This window comes from Bubalus kerabau, chromosome 11, assembly GCF_029407905.1.
Source record: "Bubalus kerabau isolate K-KA32 ecotype Philippines breed swamp buffalo chromosome 11, PCC_UOA_SB_1v2, whole genome shotgun sequence".
Lineage (NCBI taxonomy): Eukaryota > Metazoa > Chordata > Mammalia > Artiodactyla > Bovidae > Bubalus > Bubalus kerabau.
Genome location: NC_073634.1, coordinates 105,560,995 through 105,580,470, shown reverse-complemented (window position 1 = coordinate 105,580,470; position 19,476 = coordinate 105,560,995). Strand labels below are relative to the sequence as shown.

General features: G+C 49.6%; 1 protein-coding gene across 5 annotated transcripts in view; it reads left to right on the top strand.

The window, feature by feature from the left end:
• Positions 1–18,773, top strand: part of AK8 (adenylate kinase 8) — a 145,051-nt gene extending 126,278 nt beyond the window's left edge. For all 5 annotated transcript variants that reach the window (XM_055541492.1, XM_055541491.1, XM_055541493.1 and 2 more), the window contains 2 exons: positions 17,249–17,329; positions 18,429–18,773. In XM_055541492.1, coding sequence (XP_055397467.1) covers positions 17,249–17,329; positions 18,429–18,666 — 319 coding nt within the window. In that variant the 3' untranslated portion in view covers positions 18,667–18,773. The remainder of the gene's footprint in view (positions 1–17,248; positions 17,330–18,428) is intronic.
• Positions 18,774–19,476: the final 703 nt, after the last annotated feature.

Here is a 19,476-nt window from a genome sequence, read left to right as displayed (position 1 = left end):
ACATTCTCATTATTCAAAAAATCAGATAGCTATAAATAAAACTTTTTGAAATCTCTCCCCCCAAAATCCGAAGTACATCCTTCCAGATTTACTTCTTTTGTTAAAAGTAAATACATGTAATTATGTGTCTTTTTGTTTTACTTGAGAGTCTTGGCCTCCTTGCTAGTGTCTACACCTGAGATCCACCATATTTCTTTAAAAGCTGCAGAACATGGGGATGCCACAGTTTAAGCCCTCCTCTATTTATGGACATTTATGTTGTGTCCTGTTCTGGGCTCTTACTGATAATTCAGCAACAGGACATCTCGCCCATGTGACTGTGCACTTGTGCAAATGTTTGCTTGGAAGACATTCCTGAACCAGGATGGTTGGTTCCCTTGGGCCTCAGTTTCCCCATTTGTGCACTGAGAATTGCAAGATGATAGAAGGTCTTGTTTGTAAATACGTAGGACAGTTGGTTGCCTGTGGCAAGCACTTGGTAAGTGATACTTTGGTTTTGAAACCAGAATGCTTTCGATCCACCTGGATTACCCATTGCTCTTTAAGTGTAGGTTGCAGGGAGGCAGGGTAGGCCAAGTTAACTTACTTTCTGTTAGCCTGTCTTTGGCTTTCTTCTGTCCTTGAAGTGGCAGCTGTTTGGGTGCCCCTCTCACCAGCAGTCCCTGGTTCTGCAAGCTTTCTGCTTAGATCTAGTCAAAGAGATGCCCTGCCTTGGCAACAGAAGAGGCTGCTGACTCCCTAGGCCTTCTGGTAGACCAGCAGTCACTTCATTTCACAACAGAGCATCCATGTGCAGTTGTAGGGGTGGAGGCCAACCCTGACCATGATGCGCATTGTAGGGGAAAAAAGTGGTGAGTTTGGACTCCACCTGCACAGGTTGGAATCTCTAATATCACACGATAATAATATCGCCTAAAAACACGTTAGACCTGACCCTCAGCTCACGGATGTGTCTCTTCCTCCATGCCCGCCTCCCATCTCCATGGTGGTCTGGAGAGCCTGAGGCTTATCCAGGATCACCAAGCTCTTGAGTGCAGAGAGAGACTGTGAGCACTGATCTGGGAATGAATGCTGCTTCTGGCCACCGGCCAGTGTCTCCTCCCAGCTCTGGGTGCCAAAGTGGGAGCAAAACCCCTCCATGGGCATTGCTTTCTTAGGTGTGCACTGGGAGATTGAAGAGATGAACCCCAGGGTTTTTAAGTTGTTTTATGTTGGGGGGTTCATTTGTGCAGGTGTGTTTAGTTCACGTGAATTCCAGACTGAGAAGCCAGGGGAGAGAGCAGAGCCATTTCAGAAGCCCGCCAGGGGGCCAGGTTACTGAGACCAGCAGACCATGGAGGCAGGCCTCTGAAGATGCGGGATGTGCTGGGGGATGCTTGTCCCAGGCTGCAAAGAGTGAACGCGATTTGCTGGCACGAAGGGGGCATCTCTCAGAACCAGGCACCCTGTCAGCCCACATTCCCTCCCTCTCCCTTCAGCCCCAGAACCGTGGATTCGAGTTCTCACTTCCTGAGCATCAGGGGTAATCTTGTATTCTCTGTGAGCTGATGGCAGAGCTTCGAGTTCGCTTACAGAAAGTAACTTAACTCAGCCTAAACTGTCTGCTTGTAACCTATGCTTACAGAGCAAGGGGTAGTTCAGTTTGCCCCTAAGTGTGAATAACGAAGCCTGAAGCAGCCACCTTGTGCGGATACACAAGGTCGGGCCTGGAGGAAACCCTGAGCTTGGGAGGTGTCCCTGGTGAGCTGCCCTGGGGCCCCGGCACTCTGGACGCAGTCGTGCTGGGAGCAGTACAGGGGCGGCAGACGTCCTCTTCCCCCGCGCCCCAGAAAAGCGGGTCACCGCCCCAGCGCGGCCACGCCATGGAGCCAGCAGCAGAACCATCAGGACAGCAAAAGGCAACCGCACACTGAGCCCTTTTAATCACCTAATGGCAGGGGACACCCGACGCCCCCAGCTCGTGTTTCTGGCCTCGGCCGCAGCCCAGGCGCTGTAACTACAGCCAAGTTTGGCCCGGCCTCTCCACATTACAGCCGCGACACGGCCGCGCTCAATCGAAGTATTTGAGAACAATGAAATATGCATGGCTATCAGTGACAGCCCCATAAAGCGCGGCAATTAGCCGCGTAATCCGAGAGAGGGAGCCGGCCCTCGGCAGCCCGTGGTTCCCCATTAGTTAAATGCATTTTGTACGTCCTCATCCCATCAAATCAACTAACACTTCCTTTAATTGGTTCATGAATTATACAGCCGCCCCGCATTATAATTTAATCGCCTGTAAACATTCATAGGGCCCCACTGTAAAGTGGATCGCGCTCATTAATTCGTTAATTTCAGCAGATGGAAGGGGAGATCGGATGAACGGTGGCAGAACAGAGTGCCTTGGGCAACGGAAGAAGGAAAAAAAGGTGGGGGGCCATTTAGGTTTTTTAAGGGCTGTCAGAAACCCGTCCCCCACCCGCTCTACCGCACCGGCTGCGGGAAGTGACTGGCGGATTCATCCGGAGGCTTGTCAACCGTCTTTAAACATCAAGCCAGCGGGTAAACCGAGCCCAGTGTAAATTAATTCTTGTCTTACGGGCCCCCCTTTCTCTGTCCCCATGAATATTTCATGGCGGGCAGCATAAATATTAATTCTAATAGCTCTGCACAGTGGTTATTATTTCTGTTTTATGACAAATATTCATAAAATATTCAGGACCCTTTTTTAGAACATTTACACACTTGATTGTGAATTTTCCCAGTTTCTCGGGGACACTATAAACATATTGGGGTTCTCTTGATGGGCTTTTCCCCCCTAATACCGCTGGTTATTAATATTTAATCCAATTTTAGTTTTGTGGAGAAGTAAAAGCTATTAGATTGGAAGGCGGAAGGGATCTTCCCCTCTTCCGTCGGTGAAATGGGAGAGTCTGTTTCTCTTTGACACCTGGGTGATCTGACAAAGGATGACCTCCCTGCCTTTTTATCTGGAAAAAATATCTATCTTTTCTGCGTGTGTCTGTTCTCCCCTTACTTTTAACTGAGAGCTCTGGCGGCAGCCCAACTTGCTGTAATGAAATTCTTCACTGCAATATTTATGCAAGGATTTAACATAATTTTGGAGTAATTAAAGTGTGGGTTTAACAAACACAGTGGCGGATTCCTCAGGCAAGACAGCTGTGACTGGGGATGAAGGATCTTTTGGAATCCACTTTATTTATCTTTAACCCTGCCGATGCCTGCAGCTGTGCATGGCGTCCCCAGGGAGACAGACAGAGGAGGGGGCTCCCAGCCCAAGGCAGCTGGTGCCCGTCAGGTGGTGGAGGACACAGGTGAGGTGGTAGATTTGGCCCAAGGGAGTCTGAGGTGGGGTCCAGTGAATCTTGAGGCTGGGGGTGCACAAAGACAGTGTGGACCTCACCCTATTTGCACCCCTCCCAAATCCCTTCAGGGCTCCTTTTCCATTTTCTGCTTCTCACCAGAGGCTTCAGGAATGTTCTAACAACCGCAAGGAACAAGTGATATTATTTTACACGTAGGAAGATCATGAAAGAGCGACCTAGAGTCAGCCAGGCCCAGACCCCAGTCTGGAGGCACCGCTTCACGTCTTGGGAGCCTGAGTTTTTTCATCCTGGAGATGGGCAGGATCACAGGACCTCACTTGGACTAAATAGGACAAGACACCCATGCAGTGAGCTTATTAGTGCAGGTGCCTGGCATGTAGAAATTATACAACGGTTTGCAGTGACGATAATGATGGTGATGCTGGAGATTGATGTGCGGCAAAGGGTTAAAATTGAAGCCGAGAAGTAAAATGCTTTTGGCTAGAGAGATTCGTGGAGGAAACTTCCAGCTGTGGAAGGGGTTAAAGCCAAAGGTTTTCTGCAGCACCTTATTAAAAAATATCTGGTGGAAAAGTCAAGAGTGGAGATTCTGATGGCGGCTGGGAGATGCTTATGTGGCTCTTCACGGGGCAGGTCTTCCCGCACCATCTGTCACTGAGGGAAACTGGCTTTGAGAAAGGAAACCTCGAAATTAGCTCTCCTCACTCTCCCTCGGCTCCCTGTCTCAGGGGACCTGTGACAAGGGGATGCACTTTCCCAGGTGGCCCAGGGGTCCAGATCTTGTACACTCTTCTCTCTGTCCTTGGAGCAAATTCCTGCTCCTAGAGCAGTGTCCAGGGGAGGTCTGCCCAGTAGCAGGGTGCCAAGAGGGAGGCACGTGATGGAGGCCTCCCTGGAAGAGCACCTGCCCCATCTCCTGCCTCAAGTCCCTCCCAGCCTCCACTTAGAGTGGAGGAAGGTGGCTCTGACTCCAACTGACTCTGCAGCACAGCCCAGAGGGCTAAAACCTAGACACGTGTTCAGAGTTTGGGGTTTGTGCTGAGTGGTGGATGCCAAGGCCCCCCTTCCTCCCTCCCGCATCCCTCCTCCCTTCCTTCCTTCCTCCATCTTTCAGCAGATTCATGATGGGGTGCTGTGCTCAGCTGCATGATACTGTGGCTGGCTGCCTGGGTTTGCATCCTGGCTCCATGACTGTGTTAGGTGAAGTTCTCCAGAGAAATAGGAACAATCAATGTGCATTATATTGGGAGAAAAAGATTCTTTATAAGGAATTTTGGCTCATGTGATTATGGAGACTGACCAGTCGCAAGATCTGGGGGTTAAGTCCACAAGCAGGAGCTTCAGGAAGGGCCAGGAGGCAGGAAGGCTGAAGTGGGGTCCAGTGAGACTTTAGGATGAGGGTACAAAAGCAGTGTCCATCCCATCCCCACCCCACTAGATCTGAAGGCAGGAAAAAGTCAGTGTCCTTGATCAAAGGCAAGCAGACATGAGGGATTTTCTGTTATTCAGGAGTGGGTCAGCCCTTTTGTTCTATTTAGACCTTCAACTGATTGAGTGAGGCCCACCCACACTAGGGAGAGCAATCTGCTCCATTCATTCCACTAATTTTTCTAAAAAATTATTTTATTGGAGTACAGATGATTTATGATACTGTATTAAATTCTCCTGTATTCCACTGATTTAAATGATGAGAGACACTCTCACAGACACACCCAGAAAAATATTTGACCAAATATCTGGATACCCTGTGGGCCCATTCAAGTGGACACACTGAGTTAGCCATCATGGCCAGCTTCTAGCTGGGACACTTCGACAGGTTAACCCTCTCTGTCTCTCGGGTTTTCTTCACCTGCTGTAAAGGACATGATGATAATCCCCTTGTAAGGACATGATGATAATCCCCTTGTAAGGACATGATGATAATCCCCTTGTAAGGACATGATGATAATCCCCTTGTAAGGACATGATGATAATCCCCTTGTAAGGTCATGATGAGGAGCTTTGACCTAAGGTAGGTCAAGTCTTAGAAGACTGCCTGCCATGTAGGCCCCATGGGTGTCCAGTCTTATTATCACAGTAAGCAATTGGTATGAATTTTCATATTTAATCCTTAACCCTGTGAGGTACTTTTGTTTTTTAATCCTTGTGTGTGGAGACTCGGATGGTAGGACGGCTCCCACAGCGAGCCGGCAGGTGGCACTGGAGCTTGAACCCAAGTCTTTCTGACCTCGGAACTCATGTCCGAGCCTGACAGCCTGGTGGAGGACAGGCTTGCACACAGGAGGTTGCATTCACTTCAGTGGGACTGAATGCTTTGAGGCCCTTGATGACTTTCAGGGTACCTGTCTCAGGTGGAGTTCCCCCCGGAAGCAGAGGCTAAGACAGCCATGGGGTGGGAAAGCTCAGTGAGCAGATAACAGCTGAGCTGGGCAAAGGGACCGAAGCTGGAGGAGGCAGGCTGACCCAGCCTCCTCGATTCCGTGGGGGCTCCTTGCAGGGGAGGGCTGCATTGGGCAGGCCCTGGTACCCCTCTGTGCTCACTCACTGGCCACGGGCCACCCCCAGAGGACTGTGACCTTGCTCAAAAGCTTGGGTTAAAAATGTCCATCAGTTGGTGAATGAATAAACAAAATCTCGTCCAGCCATACCACGGAACACCATTTGGCCATAAAAGGGGATGAAGTTCTGACACATGTTACTATAGGGACAAATCTTGAAAACACAGGCTGAATGAAAGATGCCTGGCATGTAGGGGCATGTGGATAGTCTGTTATTATTATGTGTTTAAGCACTTGATATGCCGTATGTTTAACCTTTAAAATAACCTTGTAAGTTCCTCTTTTTTTTTTTTTTTCATTTTCCTAATTGGAGACTGGAAGGGCCATGCATCATATGATTCCGTTTGTAGTATGTGTCCAGATGGAGCACATACACAGAGACAAAAACCAGACAAGCAGTCGCCAGGGACTGGGAGCTGGAGGGTGGGGAGGGCCTGTTCACGGGTACAGTGTTTCCTCTGGGCATGATGAAAGTCCCCCAAACTTATACTGTGTCAGTGGTTGCCCTCTTTGTAAATACAAGACACTAAAAAGGATTATGTTGTATACTTCTGAGGGGTGAATTGAATCTTAGTTCATGTGTGCATGCTAAGTCACTTGACCCAGGGATCGAACCCGGGTCTCCCGCACTGGGGGCAGACGCTTTAACCTCTGAGCCACAGGGGGGCCCCTTAAGTCACTTCAGTCGTGTCCAACTCTGTGACCCTATGGACGGTGGCCCACCAGGCTCTTCTCTACATGGATTCTCCAGGCAAGAATACTGGAGTGGGTTGCCATGCCCTCCTCCAGGAGATCTTCCCAACCCAGGGATCAAACCCACGTCTCTTACATCTCCTGCATTGGCAGACAGGTTCTTTACCACTAATGCCACGTGGGAAGCCCCACATTATATCTCAGTAATCATGTTTAAAGAAAAAAAGAACACGGGGCTCAAGTCTTGCAAGGTATTTACAGCTGGAAGAGGTCAGCTGACCTCACTCCTTACAGCTGACACACAAATTCTTTCTCAAAGAGGGGTCTGCTGGAGCATCCGGTGTCAGCCACACCACGGGGCCCTGAATGTTCACCAGCCCCGATGTTCTTCTGGGACTGAACTGGGGTCCACACCGGCGTGCTTAGTGGTTGACCAGCTGTTGATCAGCTGATCAGTAGTTGATCAGTATTCCCATCGTCAGAGGGGACCCCGAGGCAGCCAGCAGTGGCTGCAGGCACTCTGAGCACCTGAGCACTCTCGCCTACTCTGAGCACAGGTGGAAGGAGCAGCATGGCTCCCGGCCAGCGGCCAGGGATGACGGGTCTCCAGGAACGCGCAGGAGCCTCTCACAGAGGAGGAGCCCAGCTGGGTGGTGAGCCAGGCCCCTCAGACACAGACCCGGAGCTGAAGGACGACCAAGGGAAAGGCAGTGAAGAGTGTGGGTGACCAGTGGCCCCTGAGAGCCGCTGTGGCTCCACCCAGCTGAGTACCCCGTAGTGATGGCTGACTTGCTGAGCATGAGTGGGCACGAGCAATGTGGGGCAGTGTTGGAGGGAGTTTGGACACTGGGCCTGCATGGATCTGAGCAAAGCCGGAATTTTCAGAGTCCTGGTGTCCACACACATGCAGGCTGAGAGCCATTGGTATAGATGGCACCCTGGCTGGGCACAGGCTGGCTAGTCTTGGAGTGAGGCTCTGGCTTGCTTTCCACGTATCTACTGTCATTTTCAGCCTGAAACTCATTTGCCTTTCTCTTTGGGAAAAGTTTGCAAAACTTTCTGGCTTCCAACGACATGCGGTTCATGACCGTCCAGAAAGTGTCTGGGTGGCCACGTGCAGAGGAATTATTCTCTTTCTTCCCAGTGGTGATGGAGGCAGGCATTTTTAGAGGACTCTCGAATGGAGGCCGATTATGCAGGAATCTGACCCTGGGGTCACTCTCCTTGCACCAGACTGCTGCATTTTTGCATGGCGTGTGCTGTACCGCCAGGCGTGCTCGCTAATTTCCCAGTTAATGACAGTCATGGAGACTGTTCTCCCTGCCCCTGGAGAGATTTTAGACACGGGCAGGGTAGATCTGCCGCTATCAATTATGAACAGTTTTAAACAAGAAATGGCCAGCAGGAGTCTCATTTTTTTTTTTTTTAAAGGAGCAGGGAGGGGACACTACAGCTGCTACCAAAGGGCAGGAGGCATGGTGCGTGGGGGTTTAAAACGAGGTTGAGATGTCTGGCCTTTTGTTTTCAAATTGTTCTCTTGTCAGAGTAAAACTTAAGCATAGTGAAAAAATTAAACTCTGGCCAGGGCCTTCTCCGGTCTCCAGGGCGGCCTTGCATCCAGACTCCGTGCAGCGTCACATTCTCCTGTGCACCGTATTTCAGGACGGTCGTGATTGCAATCTGCAGCCTGCACCCGTGGCCAGGAGGGCCAGGGACCGATCCCATCAAGCTGATGGTGCCCGTCCCCATGAGATGGAATCCAGCCTTCCACGGCATCACAGCCGGCTCCCTCCCGTGCGAATCCGCTCATTCGCTGCACGTTTATTCGGTCCTCACCTCTTCCCTGCATGAGGGCATAGCACAGACCTGACGACTCAGCGCCTTGTCTTCAGACAACTCACCCCAGGGTACTCAGAAGTGGGGATCCTTCTGCAGCTGGCCCAGTTCTTATTGTTCTAAATCCAGTTTTTAAACACTATTTTCATTTATTTATTTGGCTGCATCAGACCTTCGTTGCAGCACGTGGTATCTTTCACTGTGGCATGTGGGCTTTGGTGCCCCATAGAACGTGGGATCTTAGTGGATGGAACCCACAACCCCTGCTTCGCAGGGCAGATTCCTAACCACTGGACCACCAGGGAAGTCCCCTTGCTTGTCTTTTGGTTTCTGATAGCCTGTGCACAATTTGCTGCCCTCTCTAACCACTCTCTGCCACGTCGTCTTTCTTCATGCTGTTCTCGGCTACGTCCAGCTTTCACTCCCACGAGCATCCTCCGAGAGCGTACACTTCCCACACTGCCATCCCCAAACGCAGCCACCTCTAGACATGCGCTGCCTGTCCCTGACCCTGGCCTGGGGGAGGCCTTGTCCCGGTGAGCCCACAATGATGGTTACGCCTGCGTTCTGTTACCTGATGGCCCCACAGCTCACTGTCATATGAGAATTGTTTTGCGACGGCTTGGACGTTGCCTCCGCTCTCTGATGTGTCAGGGCACAAACTAAAGATGAACAGACCACTCTAGTGTCTCGTGTCACTTTGCCTTTTTTCTCTCCCTTCTCTCTGTTCTCTGTTTCACTGGCAATCATTGCAAAGTTCCCTTTGAGATAAGACCCCTCGATTATTCCGGAGCCCGAGAGCTGCCGTTGCCTGCGCTGCAGCCACACAGGAGGGCTCTGAGTGGCAGGGCCGAGTCCTGGTTTAAAGTGCAGACAGTACTGCTGCCTTCCAGACGGCTCAGCGCACCCTCTGGGCGTTGAAGACACTGGAGAAGGAGGAGGCGTTGGAGCCTGTTTCAAGAAATGGTTTTCCTGGACAGATTTTCCCAATTTGAATATCAAATTTGGAAACGGAGGTTACTAAGGCATCTATTTGTGCCTTCTCCTGTATGTTGTTAGTTGTATATATAATTCACATTTTTATGTATTCTCGATGCAAATCCAATCCCTTATCAGGTATAGGTTTCACAAATATTTTCTCCTGGTCTATGATATCTCTTTTCATTTCTGTAATGTTTTTTGAAGAGCAGAAGCTTTCAATTGTTGGGCTTTTAATAAAATCTAATTTATTAATTTAAAAATCTATGGGTCATGATTTTGGTGTCATATGTAGGAAATGTTTAACCCAAGGTCACAGATTTTCTTCTAGAAGTTTAATAGTTTTAGGTTTATATTTTATCCATGATTTATTTTGAAATAATTTTTGTAGATGGCGTGAGGTGTGGGCCAAGATTATTATCATTATTTGCATATGAATGTCTAATTATTCCAGCACCGTTGGGTGAAAAAAGATCTTTCTCCTTTGAATTGTGTTGGTACCTTTGTTGAAAAGGTCATATTTGTATGAATCCATTTCCAGACTCGTGTTCTGTCTTTTTAATCCATCTGTCTAGCCTTTCGCCAACATTCACGCTGTCTGTACTACTGCAGCTTCATGGTAAGCCTTGAAATCAATTGGTTCTTCTTTTTCAACATTTTTTAAGTGATCCTAATTCTTTTTCATAAACATGTTCCATATAAAATTGACTTGTGTGGAATCTTCAAAACACCTTCTTGGAATTTTGATTAGGATTGTATTGAATCTGTAGATCTGTTAGGACTGACATTTTAACCATATTGAGTCTCTGAGTCCATGAACATGGTATAGCTCCCGATACGTATTTAAGTCTTTGGTATCTTTCATCAGTGTTTCATAATTTTCACCATACAAATCTTATACGTATTTTGTTAGCTTTACATCTAAGTATTGTAAATGGTACTTTAAAATTTTAATTTCCAACTGTCTATTGCTAGTATCTTGAAAAATTGTTTTACTTTTTCTTTATTGATTTTGTATCCTGTGTATTCACTAAACCCACTTATTAATTGTAGTAGCCTTTTTGAAGATTCTTTAGGGCTCTAATTAGATGATCCTGTCATCTGCAAATAACAGTTTTATTTCTTCCTTTTCAATTTGTATGCTTGCTATTCCTTTTTCTTGTCTTATTACACTCTCCAGGACTTCCAGTAAGATGTTGAATAGAATTCATGAAAATGGACATTCTGCCTTCTTCCCAATCTTAAGAGAAAAGCACTCAGTCTTTCACCATAACATATGATGTTAGCTGTAATTTTTTGGTAAATACCCTTTATTAGATTGAAGAGGAAATTTCCTTCTATTTATAGTTTGCTTAGAATATTTACCAGGAAGTGACATAAAACTCTGTAAATTGCTTTTCTACATCTATTGAGATGATTATATAGTTTTCTTCTTTAGTCTCATAATATAGTTATGTGTTAGTTGCTCAGTCGTGTCCAGCTCTTTGCAACTCCATGGATTGTAGCCCACCAGCCTCCTCTCTCCATGGAATTCTCCAGCCAAGAATACCAGAGTGGATTGCCATTTTATACTCCAGGGGACCTTTGCAACGTTAGGTATCAAAACCAGGTCTCCTGCATTGCTGGCAGATTCTTTACCATCTGAGCCACCAGGGAAGCTTATACTGACTGATTTTTGAATATTGAACCAGATTTTCATTACTACGCTAAACCTCATTTAGTCGTAATGTAGTATTCTTTTTTATGTGTTGCTAGATTCAATTTGCTAATATTTTATTGAGTATTTTTTGCCTCTGTATTCATGAGGAATATTGGTCTATAATTTTCTTATAGTGTCTTTGGCTTCTGGTATCAGGGAAATGCTGCCTGATAAAACAAGTTGTGTTCTCTTATTTTCTATTTTCTGAGTTTTTATAGCATTGGCATTTTAGTTAGTGTAGAGTTAATACTATCAGCCCTGGGTGTCCTTTGGAAGGACTGATGCTAAAGCTGAAATTCCAATACTTTGGCCACCTCATGCGAAGAGTTGACTCATTGGAAAAGACCCTGATGCTGGGAGGGATTGGGGGCAGGAGGAGAAGGGGACGCCAGAGGATGAGATGGCTAGATGGCATCACCGACTCAATGGACGTGAGTCTGAGTGAACTCCGGGAGTTGGTGACAGACTGGGAGGCCTGGCGTGCTGCAATTCATGGGGTCGCAAAGAGTCGAACACGACTGAGCGACTGAACTGAACTGGACTGAGTACTATCATATGGTTCATTTTTTAAATCCATTTATTTGGCTGCACTGGATCTTGCATGTGGCAGGAAGGATCTTGCTCTAGTTGCGCCACGTGGGCTTCAGGGTACATGGGCTCAGTAGTTGTGGCACACAGCACGTGGAATCTTAGTTCCCTGATCAGGGATTGAACCCACATCCCTGCACTGGAAGGCAGATTCCCAACCATTGGACCACCAGAGAAGTCCTGGTTCATATTTTTCAGTCCATTCATTTGTTTGTATACATATGTATATTCAGAACCTCATTAAAGGATAAGTTTTTTTTTTTAAGGGCAGAAATCCCCCCTCCCCCCACCTTCATCATAGTATCTATACACTGCACCATAGTGCTTATTTTTTAAAGTATTTCTTGATTTGTATTTATATGGCTGCACCAGGTCCTAGTTTTGGCATGCAGGATCTTCAATCTTTCTTTGTGGCGTGTGGGGGCCAGTTCCCTGAGCAGGGACTGAACCTGGGCACCCTGCCTTGGGAGCACAGAGTCTTAGCCACTGGTCCACCAGGAAAGTCCTGTAGCACTTATTTTTTATTGTGGTAAAATACACATAACATGAAATTTGCCGTTTTAACCATCCAGCGTACATTTGAATGGTGTTAAGTACGTTCTTGTGCAATGCATCACCACCATCCATCTCCAGAACTTTTCCACCTTCCCAAACGGAAACGATCTCCACTAAACAACAAGCTGGGATTTCTCCTTCTTCCCAGCCGCTGGCGCCCACCATCTGCCTTCTGTCTTCATGAATTTGACTAGTCTACACACTTCATTTAAGTGGCATCATACGGTATGTATCCTTTTGTGTCTGACTTCTGTCACTTAGTGTAACGTCTTCAAGGCCCATCCATACTGTAGCAGCGGTCAGGATTCCATTTCTTTCCAAGGCTGTCTAATAGTCCATTGTGGGTGTATGTCTCATTTTGTTTATCCAGTCATCTACTGATGGACATTTGGGTTTTTGCCTTTTGGCTCTTGTGAATAATGCTGCAATGAACTTAGGTGTGCAAATATCTGTTCAATCTCTGCTTTCCCTTGTTTTGGGTGTATGTCGGAAGTGGAAAGGCTGATCACACATTGACCATTTTACATTCCTACTGGCAAGGCACAAGGCTTCCACTTCCTCTGCACCCTCATCAACCAACCCTTGTTATTTGCTGGTTTTTTGTTTTTTTTTTTTTAATTTTATTTTTTTTAGTTTTTTTTTTAACTTTATTTTATTTTTAGACTTTACATAACTGTATTAGTTTTGCCAAATATCAAAATGAATCCGCCACAGGTATACATGTGTTCCCCATCCTGAACCCTCCTCCCTCCTCCCTCCCCATTCCATCCCTCTGGGTCGTCCCAGTGATAATAGCCTTCCTGATGGGTGTGAAGTGGAATATCATTGTAGTCATAACAACAGTGGGTCAAGAGAGCCCAGCAGTCATTGGGCATCTGACGTCAGTGTCCTGGGTGACAGCCTATGAGTCCTCCCCTCTTTGGGGCTCAGTTTCCCCGTCTTGTACACTGAGCAGACTGGATCAAAGCTATGGCTCTAAGAATTGACTACATACTACAGTCACTTGGGGAGTTTTTAAAAATCTCCATTCCCAGACCTTACCTCGAGCCAGTTATAGCAGAATCTCGAGGGCTGGGGCCCAGGTCTCAGTATTCTCAGAATTCTCCTGATGTTTCCAAGGTTTGGCCAAAGTAAGAACTGAGGGTAAAGCCAAGCTCCCCACACCTGCCCAAGCATAAGAATCACCTGAGCTGCTGACTTACAAATATAGGTCTCCCAGTCCCTCCCCTGGAAGTTTTGGCTTGGTAACTCTGGGAGGGGTACCCTGTATTTATTTTTTTTATAATTTTTATTAAATCATTGGGAAAGACCCTGATACTGGGAAAGATTGAGGGCAGGAGGAGAAGGGGCAACATAGGATAAGATGGTTGGATGGCAACCATCCAACTCAATGGACATGAGTTTGAGCAAACTCTGGGAGATAGTGAAGGACAGGGAAGCCTGGCGTGCTGCAGTTCATGGGGTTGCAAAGACTCAGACAAGACTGAGCGACTAAAAAACAACAACAGTAGCTGGTTTATAATCTGTGTCAGTTTCAGGGTCAGAATCTGTATTTTAGACAAGCCCTCCCGATGATCCTTAACATCAGACAAATCTGGAAAACACAGGATCAGAGCGGCCCTTCTCCAGCCGCAGTGTACGCACGGATCACTGTGGATCTTATCAGCACTAGTCTGCGGTTCAGTGGGTGGGCCATGGGGCTTGAGTCCCAGCTGCTGCTGCTGGTCTGGGGATCCCACTTGGAGCAGCGGGGGATTAGAGGCATGCACCTTCCAGCTCCCTCCTGAGGCAGCCCTGAAATTCTGCAAACTCCGAAGCAGGTGGTGCTCCCGCCCCTGGTGAATCCAGGCATGTAGACCAGGAGTGTCTCTGCCCAATGCACCCTGCTTGGACTCTTCTCTGCTTTCACATTCTGTCTTTCCTGGCTGTTATTGTAAATGAGCAGCGTAACACCCCAAAGCAGCAGATGGGGGCCCACACAGGACCCTACACCTACACAGAGCTGCGTGGGCTCCCCGCTCCTCTCCCCAGCACCTGGCTCTGACATCAGGGTGCATGAGCCTGGCTAATCAGAAGCTTCCAGCCTCTGGAAGCCCAGCTCCTCTGCAGCGAGGCTTTTCCCAACGATGTGTTTCAAGTACCAGTTGGGTGTCTGTGCGCTTCTGATCTTGCCAGCCTTTCACAAGGCTTTCCCTTGAATGACGACAAATGGTCTTCATATGCTGGGTTAGAAATCTTTCAGTTGGGGCTGTTTATGAAGCAGCATCTATTATCACGGATTTCCAAACTAGCTTCCTTTCTAGTGGCATCGGCATCCAGAGCTACACCGTCAGCCCCCAGCCGTGGTGACAGCCGCGTTTTGGTGTTGCTGTTGGGCCTCGTGAGTTCTGGGGGTGCAGGGGGAGCAGCATGTTTGGAGCGTAAGGGATGAAAGCACATGGAAAACGCCTGTGCACCCTGTGCTCCGACACTCCCGACTTTACGTGTTTTATTTGGTGGCTGTTATCCTGGGAATGGAGATCTTTGTCAAGAACATATGCGGGGAAGAAGATTTCCATGGCTGCTGCCACACCGCCCCCTCCCGCCTCCCCTCCCCGGGATGAGCTCACTTGGTGTGGTGGTAGCTTGCAGCTTTCACCAGATACCAGCTCCTTGGCAACTGGGCAGATGTGAGCCTCAGCAAACAGCATGGGTGAAACAAGGGAAAGAGAAGAAAGGGAGTGGGAGGTGCCCGTCTTGAACGGAGAGTATTTGCCTCACATTTGGTTTACTTTTTGTAGGCAGTAAAGTGTCTGCCTATAATGCAGGAGACCCAGGTTCAATCCCTGGGTTGGGAAGATCCCCTGGAGAAGGAAATGGCAACCCACTCCAGTATTCTTGCCTGGAGAATCCCATGGATGGGGAAGCCTGGTGGGCTACAGTCCATGGGGTTGAAAAAAGAGCTGGACATGACTGAGCGGCCAGACAACAACAGGCTGATGTGCCACACATCCATTCATCCTCTCCTTCCTGTGTGTTTCCTGTGAGTGCTTCCAAGGTCTCAGGATGCTGGTCAGGGGCTGATCATTGATCTGGCCCTAGAGGTGACACCTGGGCCCAAGAGGCTGCTCTGGGGCCCCTGGGGACCAGGGCCCTATTGGACCCACCAAAGCTTGGCCTCTTGGCAGCCCCATCAGCACATCTGGTGAATTCCCGGGGGAGGGGAGGGCCTTCTTTTCTTCACCAGCTTGGGGGAAGGCAGAGGATCCATGCTGAAGACTCCCACCCAAGAGTGAAGGCGGGAAAGCTCTGAGTACACAGAGGGCACTCCATAAATGCACGTATGAATTACAGCAATGAATAAACAGTAAAGTGAGCGACGGAATATTCCAGAACTTATTAAAAAAAAAACTGAGATGGTTTGACCCTAGAAGGCAGGGCCTGGATTAGACCTGTGGGCAGGAGCCAGAACATGTGGTCTTTTGGCCTCCCCCACCCCCCACCCCGCCTCCGGCACGCATGCCTCCCTCCTGTCCCATTTGTCTTGAGACTGACCCCGGGGCCGGGTAGCTCTTCATGGCAGGGCCTGTCCTGCGGGCAGTGAGGTGCTGAGCTGTAGCCCTGGCCTCCACCCGCTAGGTGCCAGTTGCGCCCCCTTCCCAGTTGTGACAACCAGAAATGTCCCCATACGTTGTCCAACATCTCAGGGCAAACTCAGCCCTGACCGAGAACATCTGTCCTCAGGTTTCGTATAAAGAAAGGCTTCCAGATGATCAACACCATATGATACTGCTTATACGTGGGATCTAAAAATGTGGAACAGATGAACTTATTTACAAAGCAGACACAGAATCACAGATGTAGGAAACAATCTTACGGTTACCAGGGGGAGATGAGGGGAGGGATTCCTTGGAGGTTGGGGTTGACACATGTGAAGTGTTAGTCGCTCAGTTGTGTCCGACTCTTTGCCTCCCCATGGACTACAGCCTGCCAGGCTCCTCTGTCCATGGAGTTCTCCAGGCAAGAATACTGGAGTGGTTGCCATTTCCTTCTCCAGGGGATCTTCTCAACCCAGGGATCAAACCTGTGTCTCTTGCATCTCCTGCATTGGCTGGTGGGTTCTTTACCACTGAGCCACCAGGGAAGCCCATCTTCAACATTAGCAGACTCATTGAGAGCCCAACGTCTCCAGGCCAGAATACTGGAGTGGGTAGCCTTTCCCTTCTCCAGGGGATCTTCCCAACCCAGGGATCAAACCCAGGTCTCCTGCATTGCAGGCGAATTCTTTACCAACTGAGCCACAGGAAAGCCCAAGAATATAGGAGTGGGTAGTCTATCTCTTCTCCAGGGGATCTTTCCAAACCAAGGATCAAACCCGGGTCTCCTGCATTGGCAGGTGGATTCTTTACCAACTGAACTATCAGGGAAGCCCAGCAACTATTAGCTCAGATGGTAAAGAATCCGCCTGCAGTGCGGGAGACCCGGGTTTGATCCCTGGCTTGGAAAGATCCCCTGGAGAAGGAAATGGCAACCTACTCCAGCATTCTTGCCTGGAGAATCCCATGGACAGGAGCCTGGAGGGCTACACTCCATGGGGTGACAAAGAGTTGGACACGACTGAGCAACTCACACACTTTTGCAGGTAAGGAAACTGAGTCTCAGAGAGGCTGTGTTTGTGGCCTGAGGTCACACACAAGGTCCATGTGGAGGTGAGAGTCTAACCCACATCTGTGTAATTCCAGGGAACTCACTGGTCTCCCCCAAGGATGGGGCATTCGCTCCCCACAGCTCACCCCCCCATGGGGTGCCTCCCCCCACCACTGCCCCGGGAGCGATGGTGGCTGGGAGCTGTCTCTGAATCAGGAGGTGGAGAGCTTCCACAGCAGGGAGACCCCACCTGCATCTTTCCCTGGTGACTGGCCAGAGCCTGATGCCCCGAGCCCCGAGTCAGGGCCACTGAGGCTCTGAAGCCCACCCTGGCCTCGAGTCCAGCCTGCGGTTCCCTCCAGCAGACATGGTGCCTCTTCTCCCTGCAGGGTGTTTTTCCTGAACGTGCCATTCGATTCTGTCATTGAGCGGCTGAGCCTGAGAAGAACCGACCCCGTCACAGGAGAAAGGTCTGTGCCAGCCCTGCAGTGGGTGGCCCTCCGAGGGCTCCAGAGGCCACGCCCCACCGGGGACCCTCCTCTCCATCTAGCTGATGGTTGTCAGGGCAGGGCTGCTCCAGGGATACTGCTGGGGACAACTGACAGAAGATTCTAGAAAGGGGGTTCACCCAGCCAGCTCCTCCACGCTGTCTGCCGACCCTCTTTTCCTGGAAGAGTAGCAAGAAAATGAATGTCCGGGCTGTACAACAGCTGTTAAACTGCTCACCTGCTCTGACCCGGGCTTGGCTCTGACCCCAGCATGTCACTGCAGTGTGTTCCTGACGTGGCTGCCGAACAGATGCGTCCCCTTGGGAACAGTGTCACCTCTGAGCCCTCCCGTGGCTATAGGGGCTAAATCCTGGGGTTTCCCTTGCATCTGACCGAGTCCAATCACTGTGTTGGTGGTGAAACACAGTTTACAGTCCCCGCGATTGCAAAGAGGTTGAAGCCCCCATCTTCCCAGTAACCAGGGCCCTGTTTCTTGGTAACTAGGCCACGTTTCTCAGGACAGAGGAGGAGGGGCAGGAAGGAAGCACCAGGATTTTCCCGTCACCGTGTGCTGAGGGATGTCCTCTCACTGACCCGTGTCACGTGAAACAGCCTTCATGCTGCTGGGGCCTCTCCCCCAGGGACCAGGGCACTTCCTCGCGTCTCCATATGCCTGGTGTTATCATGTCCCATCCCCTATTTGACCGCGAGCTCCATGAACACAGAGGCGACGTCTCACCTGCCACTGGGTTGTCAGTAGCAGCTGTGTGCTAGGCGTGCATGGCAGGTACCTAGTATCGTTTGGAAGGAAGAAAAGGAAGGAGAAAGGAAGGAAGGAACAAGAGGAATTTGGCCCTTAGTGTTTTACTATCTTCTGTTGTATTACTGATCCGCGACCTTCTCTCCTGGGAAGGGGCCATGCTGCGGGTTTCTCTGTGGCTCTCAGCCTAGCCAATGGCTGGTGCAGAGTACATGTCTGCTGCTGGTGGTCATGGGGTCCAGCCTCTCTCCTGGGAAGGGGTCCCTTCTCGCCTGTCCTCTGAGCTGGACCAGGGCTCACCGGCTTCCCCGCCTCTCGCAGGTACCACCTCATGTACAAGCCACCTCCGACCATGGAAGTCCAGGCCCGTCTCCTGCAGAACCCAAAGGATTCGGAAGAGCAGATCAAGCTGAAAATGGATCTGTTCTACAGGAATTCTGCTGAGCTGGAGCAGTTCTACGGGGACGCCATCACCCTCAACGGGGACCAGGACCCATACACGGTCTTCGAATACATTGAGAGTGGGATCATTAATCGCCTACCCAAGAAAGTCCCCTGACAGGTTTTGAGCTGGGAGCATCCTTCAGGAAGATGGAGTTAGCCCCTCACCCCCAACCCTCTGGAAGATCAGCCAAGCCAATAAAGTGCTGGGTACAGTCTCGTGGGTCCTGGAGGTGGCCGGAAGCTGGCCTTGTTTCGGGGTCTGGGAACGCAGGATGGGTGCAGCCCGGGGAGGCAGTCAGGTTGACCGTGGCGGGCCAGGTCAGACCTGGGATGCAGTGTGGCTCCAGCAGCCATGCGCTGTGCGTCCTGGGGTTGTCGCTGGATCCTCATTTCTTGCAGCCAAAATGGGTAAAAATAGTCCCTGCCTCACAGGGCTGCTTTGGGATGAAACTAGATGACACAGGAAAAGCTCTTAACATAAAGCCCAGCACATGCTGCACTCTCTGTGCATGTAGTTCTACCGAAGCCACTGTCTCCAGAGCAGCCTGCCCAGTAGAACTCTCTGGAATGACCGATGTGCAGCCAATATAGCGTCCGTGAGCTCCAGGGGACTGTCGAGCACAGGGAACGTGGCCATTGCCACTGAAGAGCTGTTTGTTACAATTTTTCTTAAGCTTCTCTAATTTAAGTATGAACGGCCGCATGTGGCGAGCGGCTGCAGGGTCAGTGCAGTTCTAGACACACGCGGCTGCTTCTAAGACTTGCTGGAAGCCCTCGGAAGGCCTGCCTCTGGGTCCTGCAGGGCCCACAGCACACAGCAGGGACCCTGGGGGACAGCACAGTGACATCTCAGGGTGACAGAGCTCTTGATCCTCTTCCACGAGCTTCCCCCGCCCCCGATTATTATTATTTTATCTTGTTAGAA